This window comes from Drosophila innubila (assembly GCF_004354385.1).
Source record: "Drosophila innubila isolate TH190305 chromosome 3L unlocalized genomic scaffold, UK_Dinn_1.0 0_D_3L, whole genome shotgun sequence".
Classification (NCBI taxonomy): domain Eukaryota; kingdom Metazoa; phylum Arthropoda; class Insecta; order Diptera; family Drosophilidae; genus Drosophila; species Drosophila innubila.
This window is the reverse complement of record NW_022995376.1, coordinates 20,130,495-20,154,003: the sequence shown is the minus strand read 5'-3', so window position 1 is coordinate 20,154,003 and position 23,509 is coordinate 20,130,495. Positions and strand designations below refer to the sequence as shown.

At 36.2% G+C, this 23,509-nt stretch overlaps 6 protein-coding genes and 1 non-coding gene across 8 annotated transcripts; 3 read left to right on the top strand and 4 right to left on the bottom strand.

Moving 5' to 3' along the window:
• The first annotated feature begins 32 nt into the window (after positions 1–32).
• On the top strand, positions 33–5,955 carry LOC117788489 (ubiquitin carboxyl-terminal hydrolase nonstop). The gene is made up of 6 exons (XM_034627273.1): positions 33–70; positions 804–1,590; positions 2,371–2,772; positions 3,696–3,806; positions 3,913–4,733; positions 5,557–5,955. Exons 1-6 carry the CDS (start codon positions 33–35, stop codon positions 5,597–5,599), a joined length of 2,202 nt encoding a protein of 733 aa, XP_034483164.1. The 3' UTR covers positions 5,600–5,955.
• A 305-nt stretch (positions 5,956–6,260) lies between these two features.
• Trnap-cgg lies at positions 6,261–6,332 on the bottom strand. Its single transcript has one exon. It is a non-coding gene; the product is annotated as a tRNA-Pro (tRNA).
• A 935-nt stretch (positions 6,333–7,267) lies between these two features.
• Positions 7,268–7,846, top strand: LOC117787527 (uncharacterized protein CG13380-like). Its single transcript, XM_034626073.1, has 2 exons — positions 7,268–7,556; positions 7,616–7,846. Exons 1-2 carry the CDS (start codon positions 7,356–7,358, stop codon positions 7,691–7,693), a joined length of 279 nt encoding a protein of 92 aa, XP_034481964.1. The 5' UTR covers positions 7,268–7,355; the 3' UTR covers positions 7,694–7,846.
• A 596-nt stretch (positions 7,847–8,442) lies between these two features.
• Positions 8,443–9,776, top strand: LOC117787770 (uncharacterized protein CG13380). 2 transcript variants are annotated; one of them, XM_034626379.1, is made up of 4 exons: positions 8,443–8,605; positions 9,055–9,120; positions 9,187–9,440; positions 9,504–9,776. In XM_034626379.1, the coding sequence occupies exons 2-4, from the start codon at positions 9,093–9,095 to the stop codon at positions 9,636–9,638; spliced, it is 417 nt and encodes a 138-aa protein (XP_034482270.1). In that variant the 5' UTR covers positions 8,443–8,605; positions 9,055–9,092; the 3' UTR covers positions 9,639–9,776. The 2 variants fall into 2 exon arrangements, with proteins under 2 accessions (XP_034482270.1, XP_034482269.1); XM_034626378.1 differs by lacking the exon at positions 8,443–8,605 and having other exon boundaries at positions 9,025–9,120.
• Positions 9,777–12,370: 2,594 nt separating this feature from the next.
• On the bottom strand, positions 12,371–14,496 carry LOC117787644 (prolyl 4-hydroxylase subunit alpha-1-like). Its single transcript, XM_034626220.1, has 6 exons — positions 14,292–14,496; positions 13,934–14,236; positions 13,677–13,873; positions 12,886–13,568; positions 12,655–12,820; positions 12,371–12,593 (listed from the first exon to the last, which is right to left on the bottom strand). Exons 1-6 carry the CDS (start codon positions 14,423–14,425, stop codon positions 12,535–12,537), a joined length of 1,542 nt encoding a protein of 513 aa, XP_034482111.1. The 5' UTR covers positions 14,426–14,496; the 3' UTR covers positions 12,371–12,534.
• A 505-nt stretch (positions 14,497–15,001) lies between these two features.
• On the bottom strand, positions 15,002–17,129 carry LOC117787171 (prolyl 4-hydroxylase subunit alpha-1). The gene is made up of 7 exons (XM_034625621.1): positions 16,894–17,129; positions 16,687–16,838; positions 16,480–16,630; positions 16,228–16,424; positions 15,512–16,161; positions 15,252–15,417; positions 15,002–15,187 (listed from the first exon to the last, which is right to left on the bottom strand). The coding sequence occupies exons 1-7, from the start codon at positions 17,091–17,093 to the stop codon at positions 15,105–15,107; spliced, it is 1,599 nt and encodes a 532-aa protein (XP_034481512.1). The 5' UTR covers positions 17,094–17,129; the 3' UTR covers positions 15,002–15,104.
• Positions 17,130–17,330: 201 nt separating this feature from the next.
• LOC117787740 (prolyl 4-hydroxylase subunit alpha-2) lies at positions 17,331–19,221 on the bottom strand. The gene is made up of 8 exons (XM_034626343.1): positions 19,036–19,221; positions 18,677–18,982; positions 18,418–18,617; positions 18,248–18,363; positions 17,778–18,185; positions 17,681–17,719; positions 17,462–17,627; positions 17,331–17,411 (listed from the first exon to the last, which is right to left on the bottom strand). The coding sequence occupies exons 1-8, from the start codon at positions 19,155–19,157 to the stop codon at positions 17,368–17,370; spliced, it is 1,401 nt and encodes a 466-aa protein (XP_034482234.1). The 5' UTR covers positions 19,158–19,221; the 3' UTR covers positions 17,331–17,367.
• Between the last annotated feature and the right edge of the window lie 4,288 nt (positions 19,222–23,509).

The following is a 23,509-nucleotide window of genomic DNA, read 5'->3' as shown; positions in this document are numbered from 1 at the left end:
CGTTTTATGTTATGTTCGGCACTGAGCCAACGATGGACAGCCAGCTGTTACTGACACCACCTGTCGGCAGGTAGAAAAGCTAAGCCAGCGGCAGCGCCCTCCCTGTGTGACGGCTGAAACAGGGTGGCAGCCCTGAACCCAAAAACTGTGTGCCAGCATTGGTTCTCGGAAAAAAATTCATTCTTATAATCAGATCAAATTACAAAATGTACTTGCTTTGGTTTTATACAAATAATTACTTTTATTTGATCTAATTTTTAAATTAAGTTTGTGCAATTAGTAATAATTTTATAGCTTATATACTTAAATAAAACAATTGATAAAAATTGTAATCTTTATATTTAAATTGCGCGCTGGACCTAAGAATGGTCAGTGTGTCAGCGTATTTAAAAATACTTTAGCAAAAAATACCACATTATTTATTATAATAAATCGATATGTATATGAAACCAATGTTTTGCTTAATGTTTTTTCTATTTATTTTAATTAAAAAACAGTGTTGCAGATTTTTTTAAGTCGATTGTTACAAGGGTATATCGATAGCAAACAGATTGCTGAAAATAAAAATAATATACATATATATCGATATAATATCAACAATCCCGGAGTTGATTTCAGCTGTGTGCGCTGCTTTTCTCTCTGCTTGCTGCTCATAATTCGTATGTTTGTGACCGCTTGCATGACTGTATGTGTGTATGTTTTTGTGCGTGTGTGCGTCGGGCTATTTTGTGTGTGTGTGTGCGTGTGCAAAATCAGAGTCTTTGGGAAAAAACAGAAAACTCATCAAAGGCCGAATAACAAAGTTCCTATTTTACACAATACGTGCTCGTGTTCATTAGAAAAGTGGCCAAAATTCGGCGAAAACAGCGCAAGTGTGATAAAACCAACGTGCCACAGCCGTCTGCAAAACGAACGAAAACAAAAGAGAACAGTGTTGATAGTACAACAAGCATTTTAAGCAGTGGCAGTGGCAGCAGCAGCGGCAGTACTACCAACAACAGCACTAGCAGCAACAACAACAGCAGCAGCAGCGGCAGCAACAACAAGCGTGCATACGCGTCGGTGGGCCGGGGAGCGGCCGACGTTGTACCTGGACCCCGCGTACCCCCAAAAACAACAACAGCAGCACCAACAACAACTACACGAGCCGCCGCAGCAGCAGCAGCAGCAGCGACAACAACAACAACAAATACTACAGTTACTAGAAGACAGTCAGCTGCCGGCCGGTGTCCGGCTGACGAAACTGTTGCTAGTTGTGGGCGGGGGGTCGGCGGGGGGGAACGAAACGAGAGTAAAGCACAGCTAACAAAGGGACAACAACTGAATGCAACGCATTTATCAGTCGCTGTCTCTGTCTCAGTCTGTTTGCGCACTGTGCAAAAGCTTGCGGTTGAGCTTGAGCAGCGCCAGCTTGACGACGCTGACGTTGACAGCGCTGCCAGCGTTGACGTCGCCGTCAACGACAACGTCATGTCGGAAACGGGCTGCCGGCATTATCAGAGCTACGTGAAGGAGCACAGTTACGATACGTTTCGGGTCATCGATGCCTACTTCGCTGCCTGCGTCAACAAAGATGCGCGTGAGAAAAAGGTAAGCAATCAAATTAGCCTTACCCCTCTCCCCCCTCCCCCTCTCTCACTCTCTCTTTCTCTCTCCACACCTCTTCGTCACTTAACCCTTGAGTTGTCTCATTTCGTTCTAAAAATGTTCAAATGATCGAAACATTGAAATGAACTAGTGAACCCATTTAGTCATTTATTTATGAACTATATCGCTCATTTTGCAGTTAATCAGTTTGAATTTAATTTTCAACATACTATTTTAATTATTTACAAAAAAAAAAAAACAAAATATTATATAACAAATTAATATAAATTTCTAAAGACAACATTAACGCAATACACTACAATAGCAACAGATACAATAATAATTATTATTAATATAACTCATACTGATTAAATTTCTTCTTATTTTATTAGAATTTAATTTTAACCTAATATCATTTTCTGTTCTCATATATAATTTTAAATTTTAATTAATGTGATTTTAAGAATATTAATATAAATACAACACAACAAAATTCAAAATAAATCCTAAAAACAATAATCACTTGCTTTATATTCGTATTTCATTATTTCCGTAACAATAAAACAGTTGAAACCCATTCACATCTTTAATAATTAACTGACCAACTGAATAAAATAACCTATTCATCTTTCATAGTTCATAGAAACCATATTTGACCAACTGTCTAATTGAACTAAATAACTGGATTTAGTTCACGACTTAAAAATGAGCGAGTGAACTTAGTCAGCAAGTTGAACTAAAATTGCCAACATTACTTAACCCCCTAATGCCTTTGTCCTTTAGGCCATACACTGTAATTGCTTTGAGTGCGGCAGCTATGGCATCCAGTTGTACGCCTGCCTGCATTGCATCTACTTTGGCTGCCGTGGTGCCCACATCACCAGTCACCTGCGCTCCAAGAAGCACAATGTCGCCCTGGAGCTGTCACATGGCACCCTGTATTGTTATGCCTGCCGCGATTTCATCTACGATGCTCGCAGTCGCGATTACGCTTTAATTAACCGCAAGCTGGAGGCGAAGGATCTGCAGAAGAGTCTTGGCTGGCAGCCCTGGATCCCCACGGTCAAGGAGACGAATCTGTTGCTGGCCAATGCCCGACGTCGTCTGGTGCGCCCAAACCAAACGATTGGTCTTCGTGGTCTGCTCAATCTGGGCGCCACTTGCTTCATGAACTGCATTGTACAGGTAAGTAATGGTATCGATTCCATCACGGTTGCCACATAAGTACCAAAATTGGTACTTTTTTAAATGGTACCTTTTAAATTAAAAGTGGTACCTTTTTATTCAACATGGTAAACTTTATATAAAATATAAAATTAGAAAACTATTTTTTTATTCAAATTAATTAAATGATAAATTTTATTATTGGAACTTATTGCATTTTAACTTTTATTTGAAATTGTACATATTTTATTCGTTGGTTTTAATATTTCTTTTTTTTAAATTAAGACAAACACTTTATGTTTATTTTCTTTATGATCATTAATTAACTAATGTTTTATATATAGAAAACTACAGTTGCTCACTTTTTATATTAAGAAAACAAAAATGTTAAATTTTAATGCGTCGCTTTTTTTAAATTGATTCAATTCTTTATTTATTTTTTTTTTTTTAATTTGACGGATATTTTAAACTTGCTTTACATTCTTTATGAACTTCTTATAATAAAAACACTCCTTTTCTCTTAAAATAATTCACATTATATTTATTAGATCACAAACTTTTAAAATACTAACTTTTTGTGTATAAAAAAAGTAGGTTTAGTACTCCAATTTCCAATAAATAAAAAGTTGAGCTGGTAAAATTTTAAAACGTTGAATTTAATTTTACATAATATGGTACACTTTTAAAAATGAGAAAAACTGTTTATAGACACTTTTATTAAATCCTTAACATTTTGAAGTTAGATACTGTGGTTTCTAAGCTTTTGATATAAAGATAATGAGAATTGGTAAACTTTTAGCGCAAATTAAAAATATTGTATAATATATTTTATTAAAGTTTAAAGATCGCAAACGGAACATAAGAATGAGCTAGAAAATATGAATATTTCTGATAGATTTTCTACCTATATCTTGTTGTCCTTTACGAATTACGATATTTCACAGGCTTTGGTGCACACTCCGCTGCTGAGCGATTATTTCATGTCGGATCGCCATGACTGTGGCAGCAAATCCTCGCACAAGTGTCTGGTATGCGAGGTATCGCGTCTCTTCCAGGTAAGCGCATGCGCAATGGCCCACTTCCAGAGTTGGCCAAGTTAACAGAGATATGGTAAAGAGGGGGAGAACACAATTAATTGGGAGTGGATTTTTTTCGTTACAGGAGTTTTATTCGGGCTCACGCTCGCCATTGTCGCTGCACCGTTTGCTGCATTTAATTTGGAATCATGCGAAGCATTTGGCTGGATACGAGCAGCAGGATGCGCACGAGTTTTTTATTGCCACGCTGGATGTGCTGCATCGGCACTGTGTCAAGGCCAAGTCGGAGCACGAGAGCAAGAGCAACAGTTCGAGTGCATCGGGTGGCAATTCGAGTTCCAGTGCCAATTCAACGGCCACACATTGTTATGGCCAATGCAACTGCATTATCGATCAAATCTTTACCGGCATGCTGCAGAGCGATGTGGTGTGCCAGGCCTGCAATGGCGTTTCTACCACATTCGATCCCTTCTGGGACATCTCACTGGATCTCGGCGAGACGACAACACACGGCGGCGTTACGCCCAAAACTCTCATCGATTGCCTCGAGCGTTACACGCGTGCCGAGCATCTCGGCTCGGCGGCCAAGATCAAATGCTCCACCTGCAAATCGTATCAGGAGTCCACCAAACAGTTCAGTCTTCGCACCCTGCCCAGCGTTGTCTCCTTCCACCTGAAACGGTTCGAGCACTCGGCGTTAATTGATCGCAAAATCTCATCGTTCATTCAGTTTCCCGTCGAGTTCGATATGACGCCCTTTATGTCGGAGAAAAAGAATGCCTATGGCGATTTTCGATTCTCCCTCTATGCGGTGGTCAATCACGTGGGGACTATCGATACTGGACACTACACCGCCTATGTGCGTCATCAGAAGGATACGTGGGTCAAGTGCGATGATCATGTGATAACAATGGCGTCGCTCAAACAGGTGCTCGATAGTGAAGGGTGAGTGTTGAAGAAAGCGAAACAAAATAAAAATCGAAACCAATCGAAAATCTTAAAAAATGTATGAATGGAGCTTTAGGAGATTTTCGGTTGTTTACGATTTAATCGTGCGCAATTTTAAAAGTGTTTTATGCAGTTATCGTTAATAAGAGTATAAAGAACATAAAAAAAATCGAACCTGAAAAAGTTATCTAAATGAATGGAATTATGTTAGAAATAGTTTTTCGGTATGCAGTATATTGGAAACATGATACGCTTTTCTTTTCACATTTATTATAATTATTAAATTTAACTAATATTTTTTGATTAAAAAAATTTATGAAATAATCATATTTCAATTTTTATTCGAAAATCATAACAATTTTTATTTGCTTTAATTTTTTTCAATAAAAATATTAACGATGAGTGATTCAATACCTTTTATAAAATACAATCACATGTCCTTAAAGAATAATTGCTTATAAAAACCTTAATTTAATTTTTAAATATATTTTTTAATTTTTATTTTAAAAATTTAAATATTTACTTTTAATTATGATTTTTATAATAAAAAAGGAAAATAAGAGTTATGTTACACAATAACTCTTAAATAAAAAATGTAATTCAATTATTTACTCCGTTTTCAAATCAAGATTAGGTTATTTCAAAATTTTTGTTATAACAATGCTGTAATTTGCATTTAAAAAACAATTCCCATTACGGTTCCAGTTTATTTCAAGGCATCATATTATTTATTTCGGATCGAAGTTTGTAAGAAATCTATATTTTAAAAAATAAGATCGCTAATGAACAGACCTTACTCATATGTGTGTTTTCTTTACAGTTATTTATTATTCTATCATAAGAACGTGCTGGAATACGAGTGAAGAAAAGCAGCTAAGAGAAACGGCAGAAATCGGAGACAGAGTGCATCCATAGAGACTGTAATTCCCCCCTCTCTCCACCCACAAGAAATTACTCACTCTCACACACACACGCGCATGAAAGGTGCAAATGCATGTAGCATACACACGCACGCAAACAAACATATAGAAACATAGAAATACATATATAATTACAATTACAAAAACAAATACAAATACAAATACAAAAACAAATACAAAAGCAGACACGGACGCGGCAGCGCTTACAAGAAATCTTTAAAATGAATTATTAAAACCATATATTGTTCTTAAGTATTTCCAGCACATAATGCTAAAAACTAAACGAATGCTAAACTAAAAAAAAATGCTTATGTATGTAAAAGAAAACAAAAAAATTAACACAAAACAAACAAAAAATGATGCATAGCAACAAAACGCGAAGCAAACCAAAAACAAAAACAATAATTTTTGCTCTTCTCTCGTATAAAAGAAAAACAAACGGAAAATATTCTGATAAAACCGTCGCCGACGTCAAGAGCAGCTATTTGTTTTGTTTATAGAGCGGTGGCAATTAATTCTTTTTCACAACTTGCAGTAAATTTATCTGATTCAGCAATTGACCAACAAAAAAAAGAGGAATAAAAAAATTTAATTTTAACAGCTTGGGCTCGTCCGGGAATTGAACCCGGGACCTCTCGCACCCGAAGCGAGAATCATACCCCTAGACCAACGAGCCAGTTGAATGTGGATCGCCATATTGTATATTTGACTTTGCTGTGCTGGCGTTGTTTGAATTGATATGTGTATGTGTGTGCTAAGCGCATTCAACACGTGTCAGAAAGAGATGGCGATAGTACACTTTGTAGTTCATGTCTTTGCTTACTGACTAAGAGCAAAGACACGAACCACGCTCGGATTCAAATCTAAAAAAAAAGTTTATGCAAATTTTAAAATTGCAATAACTTTGAAATTAATTAACGTTTTTATGAAAATTGAAAATTCGAAATTCAAACAAAAAATATTAATTTTAATGAAGGTTGTAAGCTCGTCAACCCAAGGGGAAAGAAGTTAAAATTTTGATTCCAAAAAAAAATATTATAAAACGAGAAAATTCTAACAAAAAATAAAAAAATTCTAGCTTCACAAATAAGAAAAATTTCAATTTAGTGAAATTTTTGTAGTTGCAACTATTTTTTTTCTATTTCACTAGAACAAGTTGCCAGAGCGGAAAATTTTGAACGGCGGCAGCCCTAATTAGAACAAGTTGCCAGATCGGAAAATTCTGTAGTGTGGCAGCTTCATTTTAAATGGACGCCGCGAGAAATAACGGTGCTTTTTGTTTGTACAGAACGATTTCGGAAATTTTTAACAACTGCGAACAATTCGACTTTTCTTGAGATGGCCGACGAAACAAAAAAGATCCCGCGAGAGATGACGTACTTTAAACCTTCATAAAAATGATTACCTTTATTATTTTATCTTAAAATCTAAAAATCTTCTTCAAATTTACTAATTTAATCCTAAATGAGCTAAAAGAAAGTTTACATTTAAATTGTGAGGAACCGGGACTTGTGTTGGACCTATCGATCCGATTAAGTTCGATTGACTGAATAAGCTCTCTCGTTCATTAAAATGACCCGTTTATTTGAACATTTTTTTGCAAGAAATGACAACTCTATCAACAGTCAGAATTATCGAAGAGCCGCTTTGAAGAAGAAGCTTGAAATAAAACATCAAATAAGCTACATATATCAAAAAGATGGAGGTTCAAAGAAACAACAAGAGAAAACCAAAATACTCGTGGTTAGAAAAGACCTCTGGAGTGCCACTTTATAAAAATTCGGAGGGGTATTGCTTAAATGATTGCATTTGTCACCGCAAGCGTGGATTGGTTAGGTGCTCCAATTGCCATAAATCGTTCATGGGTCGCATTGGAACTCGCTGTCCAGCTCATCCGGAAGTAATGCACTTCAAATTAAGATATTTATCTTATTATATAATTGTTCTATATTCACATAGATTGCATATCTAATGGATGCTCGTAACTGCGCTTTCTGCGGAGCTGCTGCAGAATATCTGCAAATGGATCAGATATGAGACGGGATTTTCTAATTGAAGATGTTGTTGACAACAGACACTCACAAAAACCTTGATATTTTAACGAATACCATAATGTGCGTAAACAAAGAAATGCACAAATAAATTCATAAGAATTGTGTATGTAACAAATACATACAGATTTACTCAAAACAGTTGTTGTTTTTTTGTATGTATGCACATGTATGTATGTTCGTGTTCTACTGTAGGAATTTCGTGTTTGCTTTGCCATTTTCGTTGACTATTAACAGGTTTATACGAAAGCTAAATCGGACTTAACCAAAATAAGTTTGACTTGCAATTATTATTTTAAACGCTTATGTCTGCCCCTTTATTATGTTCCTTAAAAATATATGGAAACAAGCAGATTTTGCAATACACTTCAAAGCAATAAGTGTTAATCCTTCAATTAGATCCAACTTTAAACTATAAGAATGTGCCCAGAAAACAAGCTTTGCTTAATCATATTTCGAGTTAAAGCGTATTAGAAAAGTGCCACTCAGCTCGATTTACTATAAACCAACTTAAGCTGACGTGTAAGGTTTACGCACTCTTTTCGTATTTGTTTCGCAGCACTTAGAAGCACCGTTACTCGAAGAAGAAGAATTGACGTCGGGCGAAACTACTCTAGAGTTTGCAGATATTATACTCTGTGCAAATTCTTACAAAAAGAAAGCATGTTCTTAAAAATTGTTTTTATTTACGACGTCTATTAAATTTAGTATTCCTGTCAGATTCCACATTGGTTATGGTTGCTAGCAGCAGTGAGCAAACTTTCATATTCCATCAAAGGTTGGCAACTCTGGCCGCATTATTCGATTTGAGATGTTGCTGCGAAGTACACACATAAAATTTCATAATCAATTCGCAATTTAATACGTAAAATAAAAACAAACAAACATTCTTTAAAAGGTAAGCATCTAACTTTATTAATTTTAATCATTGTACATAAATGAATCAAATGCTTGCAACATTTGAACGTTTACTGATTTAAAACTATAAACAGCTCGTCAAGTAATTGCTTTGACAAAACAATGTTTCTAACAAAGCAATTGTTTATAATTTCTTTAAATTCAAAATTTTTTAAACTTGTCTTAAAGCACTTTAAAGGAAATAAATATAAAAACCCAAAAAACCGAGAAAGAGCTTATTTAAAATAAAAAATGCAAGTTTTGAGTTTTGTCATTTTGATTACTTGACATACTGTAAGTACAGATACATATGTGTACAAAAATTGTGTTTTGTCATTTTAATTACTTGACATACTGTAAGTACAGATAAGTGTACAAAAATTGTGTGAAACTTGTCAGATATTAATTGTATTTTAAAAATTGTATATTTTATACTGTCTGAATTTCTAGCTTGAATTAAGCACAAATCGACGCTTTAAAATCGTTTGATGGAGGAAAAACAAACATTAACAATGGGTAATTAGAAAGCAATTGCAAAAGTCTTGTTCGATATTATATGTGTGTGTGTATGTGTGTTGTCAGCTTCAGCGAATTTCAGCGCCAAAAAGGAGACGGAGAATGACAATTATAAAGAAGCCGATCAAAATAACAACATCGACAACAATGACAGCAACAATAACAAAGAAATCCAGAAGCTAAAATACGAGTTGCCGTCGGATTACAAGTACGAGGTGCATAAGTGTGTTTGTCATCGACCTCAGAAGGTTTTTGAGTGCGGACGTTGTCATCATTATTTCCATGGCAGGATCAGTGTGCATTGTCAGGTGCATCCAAGGGTAAGTGACAAACGGTAGAAGATTCAATAAATTTATACCAGATACATATATCTTTGAATGTAGGATTGCTTTTTAATGGACTTTTGCTCTTGTCCATATTGCTTTACATCCACGACAAATGTGATGGAATCGTCACTTAGTTGGGATCAAGTCCGCAAAATTGAAGATGCTCAATTACCAGACAGCGATGAATTCTAGAATCTAGATTTAAACGAGTTTGATACTCGCCAAAGGCTAATTAGTTTTAAGTCGTACATTTAATATGTACATTCAGTATTATAATCTTCGAGTTATATGTAATAATAATGTAAAATTAACCATAAACTGTTACTCTCCTTGTTTGTATGTATTAAATCTGGGGATCGCAAAAAAGCAAATGCTTAAAAACCTTATTAGCTTTGATATAATATTTCTGTATAAAATATCCTGGAAACGGGATTAACTTTTATTTTAAATTTCTATCATAAATAAATTTAACTCATGTGTTTTCTAAAAAAAGTTATACAATAATTTAATTTCCTATTTATTTTAAAAGAAAAACAATCTTGTACTCTTTAAATTTTATTAATCAAAAAGCACTTGATTTTCATTGTAAAATTGGAAAATAGATTTATTTTAAGCTTTTTATATGAAATTTTCAATTTAATTTTCTCATAACTTTTCTTAATTTAATAAAGAACGAATATCAGAGTTAAAATTAGTTTTCATGATAAAATAATTCGTATTTTGCTATTTTTATATCAAAAACTATAACCGTTATGGTCCCTGATTAAGACTACAGGCTGACAAAGAATGTCAAGGCTTAAATCAATATAACCAGCAGTCAGCCAGTTAACCAAGACACACACTTGCCTGGAAATCTGCACATTATTGAAACGTGACATTTAAGCAGTGCTCAGTGTCGTCAACAGCTTGCAAAGAAGTTCCACATAAGCTGCAAGGAAGAAAGCAGCTTGTCAACGCACTGGCATCGCATATTGCATGGTGTGGCATATGCGGCAGGAAAAGGAGTCGAATCTGCTTGCAGCAAGCATGACTCGACGTTAAGTAAGTAAAGTTTTGTTAGTGCTGCATCCATTTAACTCCCTTTCTTCTTTTCTTTTTCTTTCTTTGCTCTTTTGCAGTGTGTAAACCAAAAGGTGCTCTACCTCCAATTTGTGGCACTCAGCACACAGAGATGCTCGGGAGTGGCATTCAATCATGAACTCCACTTTCAGGGAATTCGCTTCCGTGGCTGTTCAAGATAAGTTAAGGGAACGCAAAGTGTTTTCTCTGCTCAACGTCATTCCCAGCGCATGCCATCATCATGCAAATCGTTGAACAAATGTCCATGTCGCTGATAACAATTCAATCACTTTAAAGTCCAAATCGTCTTACAATTCTTCCCTCGAGTGCAACTGGCTATCTGGCACCGTAACCCTCTTCTGGAATCTGCTTCGCTTTCTATATTTTTTTTTCCTAAAGTTTTCACTTGACTCAACAGCTTGCATAGCCTTTCAATCGACTCCCGTTTGCTCCTGTCCTTCATCCGCAAACCGAGGCCGTGGAGTGTCTTTTGCTGCTTTAGCCATCGATTTGTTCAACGAGTTAGCCATTGACATTATGGAATAACCTTGCACCTACAATAGGATAAGTATAAAGATGTCCCTTTTACACAGATGACCATGTATTTTGACATCATTACTCATTTGATTTTTATTATGCAGGACAAATGCAAGCAGAGGAATTTAAAGATCGATTGCATGTAAGTTGGATTTAGTTGGATTGCGCTCAGATTACTCTACAGCTGTTTAACCCGGAGTCTCCGATTTAGTAATATTAACAATAACATATTCACTCAGGAGAATTAAATTGTATGCATTGGGAGAGAACTTGATTAGCAGCAAAGGTGAACTCTATAAATGAATGGACATTAAATTTCACCTGAAGACACCCGGAACCTGTAAGCCCAATTAAAAATTGTTGCTCTTACACTTGGAATAGTTGTGCATTTGTTGTTTCACTTGCAACAATATTCATTGCCGCCTGCTGAATCTGAATCTACAACCTGTAGCCGGGAGCTGGCAGCTGGCAGTTGGCAGAAGACCCACTTCAAAAGCAGTTGGCCCTAAGTTTGTTGGCCTTGACAGCAACAATTGCAACTGGCTGAGGCAAAAGCTATGTCTGTTGTCCTGTGTGTTGCTGGTAGCCTCGGGGACACTGCCACTGCTGAGTGAATTGCACAATTGCTTTCATGCTGATTTCATTTCCCGCAACACTCACAGCCGACAACTTAGTTGCCCTTTCAAACCTCCCAGCCCGGTTCTCCCCTCTTTTCAAGTTTTATTGTCAAGTGCGGCCCAACAACTTAACCAAGTATTAGCACTATTTAAGAGCCCGTACTGGTGGCAAATGCAGTTGAAAATTTTCCAATTAGTGTTGCTATTTTCCGAGCCAAACTCCTTCCCTTCTACCATTGCATTTAGTTTGGCATAATCTCGGCAATTAGTTTGTCGACTCTGAGAATTTCGCTGCTTGTGTAAATTATGCAATTGCTTAAAATATTCATGAAAAAGTTTCTATGGCTTGGGCAACAGTTGCTATCAACTCTCATCTCACATCCTTTATGTCCTGCGCTGACCGTCTTAACTGTCGGTTTTGTCGGGTTGAAAAATGAGCGTTGTTTTCCTTTAAGTACCAGCACCATTGTCAATGTGCCTTTCACAATGTGTCCTTGTGTCCCATGTCCCTCCGCACTTTGGTGCCACTTGGCGTCGCCCAGCTTCCATTATTGAAGTGTGCACTTCCGCTAAATGGTATTTGGGGCAAGCACATAAGCTTACGATATAGAGCAGATAGCATCGGTCCTCCTTTCAACCGGTCTCTAAATTTAGTGTTGCTTGCAATTTTTATGGCAAACAATAAGTGAGGAGGGTCCTGTAACGACATTGTTCCACTTTTTGTAGGCGCTGTTTATTAGCATTGCTTTTATAATATGATCAGAGTTGCCAGTTAAGCTTATTTTAATCCGTTTTCTTAAAGTCTACCTAAATTTTTCAAAATTTATATAACATGAAAAGGCACAAAAGAAATTCTGGCAACACTTAAAATTGGTTTATGCCAGGCAGGGCTGGTCCAGTAAATTGAGCTCAGAATCTATACAATTTGAGATAACTGAAATAAATTTCAAAATTAATTCACTTCTATCATTATATGACTTCTAAGCGAAACTCACCCCATCTGGAACCCATTGCGATGGGACAGACTGCATGTTCCGCCAGTTTCTCCGGCTCGTTATCTGCATTTCGATTCAACCAAACTAAAGCGTTTCCTTTTTTCGGCTGCACAACGAGCTTTAGTTTGGGAAATACAGTGGCGCCACCTAGCGGCACGTTGCTAGCCTGTACTCGACGACATATAAAAAATTAAGAAAGTGTCTAGAGTAAGTAAATAAAGCTTTGCTTACATAGAAAATCATTGTGCCAATGCGTTTGCTCTGACAACGCTCCTTGAAATTTATGTTTACCGTGCCGGATTTAAATTTCGGTTTGGTTATTGTATCTGAGCCACGACAAGTCGACTTTGAATTTTTTGGTAGGTAACCACCGAGTCCATAGTTAAACAAATGTAAATTCTGACCGGCTATATCCATCCCCAACATATCCAATATTCTACGATTTAAACGGTGCTTAAATCTTGCCTCAATATCTTCCAGTGGAAAGAGCTTTACAGTTTCCTTTTCAAAATCCCTTGCTGTTTGATATATGGATGCATTTTTCAGGGCTTTGATTTCGCTTTCATGCAACACTTGATGGTAGAGCACGATGAGTGGCTGCTCGTTTAGAGTTTCAATTTTGAGTGGTGCCAGTCGCAGGAAAGCTGAGCTATCCTGAAGATAGCGACAAGTCAATTGATGAGGTTCACGCTTTGGCCACAGTCCTCGGCATCCACGTTCTATAGACTTGGGCTTTGGTTTATTGTTAGCTCGGTCCTTGATGAAAATCTCTTCGTCTCCTGCGAGATACTCATCAATAAGATTTTTGATGTCAGCACTGCTGGCTTTAAGAACTAGCTGGTTGAGCATTGTGTCCGCGATTTCCTGCCATTCAGCTGGTGTTCTATCCTTAGGAGCTTCCTCCGATTTGTGGGCTGTGTGAATTGAAATTTATATAAGGTATTTCATTGTTTAGCAGATTATTTGCTGTGTACTGTTCTGAGTAAATAATGCTACTGTCTGCCGCTGTTTTAAACTCTTACTTTCTCTGGCAATTGCCAAGGCATATGCCCTGTACAGTTTCTTCCGCTTCAATCCCAATACTTGACCATATAATTTTCCATATGGCCTTTTGTAAAGTCTTAGTGCAGTGCGGAACCAATGTGTGGATTTTGAGTACTCTGTCAGGTTAAAGAGATGACTTCCTAGCGCCAGGCAATCAGCCGAATCGAGATGAGAACTACAGATAGAAGAGAAAGAAGAGTCTTGTTAAACTGCACATGGATCCAAGTTTACGCACTTATATTGATTGTTCAGAAGCAATCCCTTGGCCATGTGAGATGCCTCCAAGTCGTAGAAGCTCTCAATGCGCAGCAGTCCATCAATAGCCAAATGTAAATCCTTTTCACTCGGCACTTTCTCTAGTTTTGACTGTATCTGGTTGATCTTGTCACGCGTTGCACCACCCTCCAAATATGCCAACCACTTTGGCCAATCCTGTTGCAACCGTCGAATTAATGGAAACGCATTCAGTGGATTTGCCACATAGTTTTCTTGAATTTCAGTATCGTGCATTGCAGGTCGTTGTAACATTTGCTGATAGCTGAAAATATTCAAGTCCTTATCATCTTCTTAGCAGTTCTTGCAGCTCTACTTACAGCATTATCATATCCAATTTCTGCTGCATTTCCTTTGCATAGTTTTTTAAATGTCCCAATAGTTCATTTTCCATTTGCAGCAGCTTCGTCATGCTCCTAACTGAGCTACTGTAAAGCAAATTGGAATTTTCCATTTCCTCATTGATCTCTACGCTAAAGGCAGAGTTAAATATGAGAAAATTTGTTAAAAAAAATAAAAGACACGTCATCTCATAAGTCAAGTTTTTAAGTCACTAAAGCTCGTTGGGATTTTAAGATTTCAACTGTAAAAACTATGTATAGCAGTGTATGTATATATATATTTTTACATGTATGTATTAATATTTATTTTTTATTGATTTTCATGGTTCATGGTATTTTAAAAATTGGTAAAATTTGTAATACCCTTGTATAAATTTTATAAGAGACCTATGGCCACCCTATATTAACTATAATATATGTCTTATATTTATTATAGATTAGTTTAAAGCCAAGATTGGTTTATTGATGGGATTCATAATCTATTTTGAAAGATGAAGACCGGATTATAACTACGCTTATTTTTATTTTGCATTCTTTTTTATTCTTAAGATTTCACAGGATATCTTGTATTTGAGTACTCCTTACTTATTCCCTTTAAGTTTGTATGCTAAGAACGATAACAGCTAGCGTGACCATTAAACAGACCGTAAAAAAGAGTTAAAAAACATTTGTTCCAATACCGAAACGAATATGTTCAAGGCTGTATTTATTTAACCAGTATTTATATTCATACAAAATAAATATTTGTTAAATTTAATTTAATGAAAAAGAAATGCATGTAAGGTGAAATCTTTAAGCCTTGTAGTAAAGCTTCTTTTTTGGGCTGCAGGGCTTGGTAAATATTTGAGATGCCATGTGCAGCCATTTGGTGATAGCTAAAAGAATTAAAATACGATTAACTCTCATTTAACTAATTGTTATTCAGTTTTGTTGACTTACTCCACCTGTCACCCACAATAACTGGACATACAGAGTGTAGAGTCCGGGGATCTGGAGTACCATCATCAAATATGTTGTACCAAAAGAGACTGTTACCTTTTTGAGGTTCAACTGCCACCTGTATGTTGGGAAAGACAGTCATGCCACCTTGTGGCACATCGCCAGTCTGTAAGAGATAAAGAATAAGGCAGATAATCATAAATAAATACAGATGAAGTGATATAGGTAGACATTAATATATGATATGACCTACAACTTACATAGAATATGAGGCTGCCCATGCGATCACCTAGTCCATCAATGCTATTCATCTGTATTCGATTTCCATACATATAATCATAGTGTGGCTTAAAGTAGTTGCCCAGACCATAGTTTGCAATCTGAACAGCACGAAACTCATTAACATCCAATCCTGTCATATCCGTAATCCGTTGATTTATCCGTTCCAAAAAGGGAGTTTTCTCAACTAACCATGCAACGCGCGCCACAACCTCGATAGATTCAGTTTGATTCTGGCTTGTAACACCTGAGAATCCATTAGACATGTTTACGGACAGACGCTTCATCTCCTCGATCTCGCGATCGGATATCATATTGTGGTACATGACTATATATGGATCATGGTTGATTTCCTCCATTTTAAGTGGTGCCAATCGCAGAAATGGTGTCGTTGTAAAGTTGTAGCGACAACTGAGGTTGGTTCTCTTTTTAAAAAGACCTCGACAGCCCAAGTCATGGTCAGTGGTTGGCGGTTTCACCTGCTCTGCTTCCTGAATGAATTCGTTTACATCCTGTTCGAGTAACTGTCTTACAAACTTTTCCAAATCAATGGAACTCTTTTCACGTAATATCTTATCGACCTCTGCTTGAAGTTCCTTATGATTCAAAGAAGGATAACGAATGTGTGTAGCTGGGGAATTTTGGGATAACGATTAACTGATATTGAGTACTAGTGAGTGAGTTATAACACACTTACCGTGCATTAGACACGCCATGGCATATTTGCGCCGCAATCCAGCAGCTGGCTTTCCAAGAGCTTCATTATATACTTCGGAATTCGGTTCGTCCTTGTGCTTTATAGCTTGACGATACCAGACGGCAGCCCTGGTATAATCCCCGCTCTGATATTTGTGATTGGCGATTGCCAAACAGTCACGCAAGGACAGTTCTTTGCTAAAAAATAGTTGTTAAATGGATTAACTTAGTGTTTCTAGTTTTAGACACTCACTTGAATTCTTGGTTCAGGAGTCTTCCTTGGGATATGTCCACTGCGTTCAGGTCATAGGTCTGTTCAATGCGACTGAGACCACGTAGTCCTTCTTGCAAATCCTCAAAATTTTGTTTTCTATCCAAAAGTTTCTTCATGGCATCCAATTCACCTGTAATATCTCAAGTTTTATATACTAAGTAAGTAGAAAATTTAAATTAGAATTACCTTTGCCAGGCTTTGCTTTTGTATATACTTGCAATCTGATCCAATCTTCGCGTAGACGTCGTAAGAGACTGAATGCTTTTAGAGGATTCGAAATATACTTGTCACGTCCTGCCTGGGTCTTATGAGCCTTCCGATCAATTGTTTTTAAATGTCTAAAAATAATTCTTTATTGCAACACTTTCTCCTTAGACTTCAGCTCAAACTCACAACTTTAGCGTGTCCAATTTTTCCTGTAAAGCATCTCCATAGCCTTTCACGTGTGTCATAAACTGTTTTTCCAGCTCGAAAAGTTTCAAGTATCCCAAAATAGAGCTGCTATAGAGTTCATCATTGGGAAACTTGGGGTTTCTAATATCGCTGCCATAAGCCAACACTAGCAAACTAATAAACACCAGGTGGAACTTCATTTTAAACACTTCTGCTCCCACTTGATTTTAAATTGGAAGTGCTATCAAACGTGGAAACTACGAGTAGTGCTTAAATTAAATTAACTACGCTGAATTGGCGACGCTTCCTCCTATAATCAATTCGTCTTAAATACAGTGTAGGATTACAAATTATATTTTCAAAAAATTAAAAATAATGAAAGATTTAATAAAAACAACTATAGTTCTAAAATATAGTTGTCTTCTTCTTTTTTTTATATTTTTAATCTGAAAATATCAAAACTTGGAACATGGTTCATGACAACACTTGTGTTCCTCCGTGAAGCCATTTGACGAGAGCTATAAGTAACATAAATTAGGTTATGTTGAGCAAATGGGAGTCGACTTACTCCACTTGGATCCCACTAGAACTGGGCATGATGTGTGCTCAGTCCTATAATCATCACTCAGCTTATTGTTCATATTGTGCCAGAGTAGAGCGGTGCCTTTTATAGGCTTGACGGAGATGCTAAGATTCGGGAATACTGTGGCGCCACCTTGCGTCACATCACTCAGCTAAATAGCACATATATAGGATTAGGAAAATATGAAAAATTTTAAGTACTTACGAAAAAGATTATAGACGTCACGCTATCAACAAGTTCCAGCTAAAGATTGAAGTAATATGTTATGTCTTTTTATCTTAAGTCTAATTTGATAACTTACCGGTTGTTCATCTAAATGCAATTTAATATGTCCACCCAGACCATAGTTCATAAGCAAAAAATCCTTGTCCCTGCCTATTTGCATACCCGTCATGTCCTTAATCCGGTAGTTGAGCACATCATTCTTTTTCTTTTCCAAAGTTACGTATTTCATGGAGTTTTTAGGATTTTCAGAACGATCGTGTCTTAAAGTTGATAACTCTATGGACTTAAGCTCTTGAATTTCCCTATCGTAAATGACATCGTGAAATATAACCACGTAGGGATCCAGGCTGAGGGTTTCCACTTTAAGTGGCGCCAATCTTAGAAAATGCGAGAAATCGCGTTGGAAATGACAAGTAAATTTTGTTGAAGCTGGAAACTGGTCAGCGCAACCAGTTTGCACGGGAGATCGAGAATCCTTAATAAACTGAAAGGAATACGAATTATTATTACGTTTGATTTTACAGTCGAGTATTAGATCTAATCTACCTGGGGACTAGCGTTAATATAAAAAGCAGACTCTTCCACAGGTCTTCGTGTTAGCCAAAGGTCAACATTCAAGTCGGCAACTTTGTTGAGCAAATTTAAAGCATCCACATTATATCCTGTTGACATTAATAATTAGTAGAATCATCAGGACTCTAGGGAAATTTAATTACCTTTGTATAAAAGCAAGTTTGCATAATCTCCGTATACCTTAGACGCTGTTAGATTATAAACTAACTCGCACAGCTCGTAATTTTTAATGTTGTCATATAGTTTGAGCGATTCCTTAAACCAATTGATGGCGTACTCATGTAGTCGCTGTCTAATGCAAAATTGAGCCATACTAAAGGCTTCCAGCACAGTTAGTTGGGAACTGTCAAGTATAGTTTCTATATAGGCAATGATGTGGAATAAGGATTACTTAATAATTACTTGTATTGCCTGCCATTGATTAGACCGTTGATTAGATTTGCCGCATCCAATTCGTAGTAATATTGCAGACGTATAATAGCCATCATTGCGTCATCCAGGTCCACATGGCGAGGGGCCATTTCTTTAGACAGTCGCTTAACATTATCGGTGTGAACTTTGCCGACTGGCTCTGACATGTACAGCTCAAAGTATCTCCAATCCTCATGCATGCGTCTTATAAGCGAAAAACTGTTTAGGGGATGAGCAACATATTCTTCTGCATTTTGCTCCCATTCTATCTTCTTGGAACGCACTTCATCTATGAAACTGTAGAAATTAACGAGTAAATATCTTTATTTATTGTCAATTTTATTGCTTACCTTTCAATTGTATTAATCTTCAACTGCAAAGCATTTGAATAGGCTTCTAGTTCGTGTATGAATGAAGTTTCCTGATCAAGTAGTTGCTTCAAACCTGCCACTGACATGGCCAAATCTCTCATCCCGCTCTTGAGGCAGTTGACAATTGGTAAGAGGAACAAATAAAGCAGACATTTAAAACAGGGTTTCATATTGTTAGCTTTGAATTTACTACCATTATAGAGATAAATAACCTTAAAGTTTATATTATTTAGATGTGGATTGAACTAGAAACTACTGTGCTTAAAGCGTTTACTGTTAATTCGTCATATGTTAGTTACAGTTTAATTGTTGTAGAATTGCTGACTTATACCCAGGGAGATTCGCTGAAATATATGTCCATATTTGCATTAAAAAATTCTTAGATGTTTGTAAATTTATTTAAGTAGATAAAAAAAAATGCTTTATTTTAAATCATCTTTTAAAACTTAAATAATAATCATTATTTTTGAGCTTGAATATAAAATTCATAAAGTAATGATTATTCTTTGAGTTTTATTTTAAGCTCAAACTTATAATTTTGCTACAAAAAATTTGTTATACCATTTTTCATAAAGGGGAACTCACGAAGGGTTGAATCATTAAAACATACCGGCGTAGATTTTAAAGTTTAAGATTTGAGTATGAGAAAGAAGTGAAGGTTAACCGTTTAAGCAAACTGTTTTACCAATGCCGCCACTGGGAAGTAACCTTTGCCAATATTATCTTTAAGTTCTCATGTAAGCTACCTAGCATAAATTCATCTATGCATTGATTTGGTAATCAGCCAGTTATTCAGTCAGTCATTCTGTCACTTTGTCCAGAGTCTGATTTATACTGGCGAGACATTTAAACCAATTCGCATTGCAAATTTACAGCTTCGGGCAATGTCTGTCCAATGGAGACTTATGCACCCAGGGTCTGAGTCACAGCTGTTGGTCCTGGCCATTGTCATCATGGTCTGCCGAGCTGCTTCTCCTTCCCTCTGGCAATCTCTCAATTTCATCCGAATCAATTCCTCTTCAATAAACAAATAACATGACGTAGGTGTTTGGTCTGGACAGTGTCTGTTTGCCTCGTGGCAGATAATCGCATGTGATATCAAAGTACAATGTACTTCTTTGTTTTCATGTGCGGCGAGACCAAGTCAGCTGATTAGTAAAGCGTAAATTTAAGATTATTTCTTTATTCCTGCAACCTCGAAAATTATTAAATTAGCTTTTTTCTTCTTTGACAGATGCCCGAATACATCAGAGAGACATCTTTGAGATGGATGTCGTGTGTGAGCTCTTTCTTTGAGCTATTTTTATATGCAAATTCGAGTATTTTTCTTTTATATATCATCTTACTTAAAGATGCCTAAAAGGGTATGCAAGGCAGTTTCCAATATTATTTAACAAATTTGGAGAATATTTTTAATATAATAATACAGCCAATTAAACAATATAAAATAGAACAAAAGCTTGAAAATTTAAAATCTATTATAGTACCGGTAATTGGTTTTGTGCAAAATATAGAAAAATAGGATAATTCAGGCCTGCATACAGGGCATTTCTACTCGTAGTTAATTTTCAAAAACTTCATTAGACTAGTCTAAAGGGTTTTCACAATTTAAATCTTTCAAATTATACAATTATTACTTGTACAAAAATGTACTCGTAGTTCCTCTGCTTAAAAAAGGGAATACTGAAAATTTTAGTCTTGCCTACAGGGTATTTTCTCGTTCACTTGAAATTCGAGCACTTTTTAATTGATTTTTTATACGCGAGTCTTTCGCATTTTTATTATTTTTCTGTCATATGCCAATTAAATTTTGTTTATCATGGCTTTTCTTTCTTTCATTTTCTCTGTGCCCCTGACGCAATTTGTTGTCGTGGCAATAAGCTGACGAAGAGTTGGAAAAGAGGAAAAAGAATGTCAATGGAGTAAATGTGTTTATTATTTTGCAGATTTGCATCAACTTCAATCGTAAGCAGCAGGTGAAGTTTATTTCTAAAAAAGCAGCAATTGCATGTGGCAAGTTTGTTGGCTGCCACAACATGTGGCACTTACTCAATCTCACATGATTTTCTATCGTTGCATTTACATACAATTTGCTGTCTGAGCTCTTTGCTCTGCTTACTTAAATGATTATCTTTCTATTAAAGCAGCAACAGTATTGTATGATTCCCAATGTCGAGATGTCTTTACGATTGATGAAAAAACTGTTTTTCTTCACTTTGCGTGTGTGGATGTAACAATTGATTTTGATTTCGACTTGACTTTAAATAGCATTGAGTTACGACAATAGAAAATGGCAAATGAAATAGAAATAGAAATGGAATAGAAATGAAAATACCCTGTCGCATCCTTCTTCCTCCCATTCTCTGTATTTTTTTTGGGGCATTATGTGCGGCGCTTCATTTACTTTATGTCTTTTGTCTGCTCTTTATGTGTACATGGCTACAATTTGAATGAGCTTCGGTCTTTGACTGGGCGTTGCATTTTTATGGTTCCCCCGTACCACATACTGTCCAGCTGCCCCATATCTAACTTCATCGACTGTTCTTTTATTTATTGTATGGCTACTTGATGAGCATTGCTGAAAACGTTTTATGGCCCATGTGCCAAGTTCTACTCTTGTCATTCTACGCGCTCGACTATAGCTATCAATCATCGATGGCAGTCGCAGCATTTCAAGTGAAAGCGCCTTAAATATATCTCTTGTTATTTTTTGAATACTATATATATGTATGTATACCCTATATATGTGCTCAGGAAAAAAGAGACAACATTGAAAATGTAATGGAGAAATTGAATTATTGTGAATTTCTGTAGTACTCGTACAATTGATTATTTTGTATGCTTACTAGTCTATTTCAAGAACATTTCGATTGCTTCTGTATTTTTGAGTATATTGAAGTCAGAAAAGTGCTAGAGGCACCATAAGTGTATGTAATTAGTTTATCCTTGACCTGCTTACAGGGTATATTTGTGTCAAACACCCTTGCCGACAGTTCGCGCCTTTGCTTGTCATTATTTTTTTTTTTTGGCACACGCATTTATGAACTGCTTACAAATTGTTAGCGCGTCCAGACCACAAAATCTACTTAAACTGCCCCTGGGGACGGACAACCTGTTGGCCCTCCATTTATCACAGATGCCGGCGAGTGCTCAAAACGGCGGAACTAATGTGTCCAGCATCACATTTGAATTATGTATTGTATCGCTGAATTATGTTGAGGGGTAGGAGGCGCTGGAGGAGCAGTGGGCGAGGGAGGAATGTGCTGTACTTGTACAGGGTAAAAGTGGTGGCGCGTAAATTCCACACGATTTACTGAAACAGCTTCGAGGACGTCGACTTGACGTGGGTTGACATGTGATTTCGTTTTGCAAATTACAATCTGCAAATTGCCAAAATATGAAATTAAAATACACAGTTTTTTTTTTGTTTTTATACATATTCAGACCTGTTACGGTTTCCACTTTCGGCAAGATTTGTCGGAAGTGAAAATCTTTAACCTGTTCTTATATCAAACTGGAAATATTTTGCTTATTGAATTCAATTTGATTTAGTGAATTTATGTCCAAAAAATATAGTTTTAAAAAACGCAACGATAAAAATTACTATTTTTTAAATCCGATAAAATATAAAGTGAAAACCGGAAAAGACCTGATTAATTTTTTTAACATCAAATTAATCCACTGCTCAACTTAAATTTTGTTGAAATATTGTAAAGTTTTCTACGAATTGATTTCTCTCTTTATTACAGTGTAAAAAAACAAAATGAAGTTCGATTAACTTTGTGCTGTTGCTATTCATTTTAAGCCAGAATTGATGCGCTCTCATATTTACCACTTGATGTCCTTGTCGTCTATCGCAATGGCTATTAAAACAATGGGCAGACTCTGATGTTCGTCTAGGTTATCGTCGAGCCGTCATTGTCATCGGCTCGCATTACGTTTAATGATTTTGGCCACAATACTCTGTAGCCTTGTAAATCATAAAATCGGAGTATACTGTAAACAATTGTTGAACAACTCAATTCCGTCCGAACTCAAAGGAATTCAGTCCAGTTCAGTTCAACAATTTCTTTGGTCAGTTTACGAACTGTGCAACTCAGGATTGCGCAGTTGATTGCATCGATTTATATTATTCGATATTTCGCTTTGATTGACACTTGTCAAAGGTTCCGCTCACGTCTCAGTGATTCCAATTCCCTTTGATTTTTTTTAACTTTAACTTAAATCTTAAGTAAAATGGCAAAGCGAATATAAAAGTCATTTTACAATTTCCCGATTTCCTTTGAAAAATTGCAATCAAATAAAAATTGCTCAATTTAACAATTTTCAATAACATATTTGTCATTTAACTCTCATGTAATTAACACCTAACGGAAGACAAAAAATAAATATGAAGAAAATGTAATGGGAAATTTTTGATATTCGTTGGTGAACAACAAAAATCAAAAGTGCA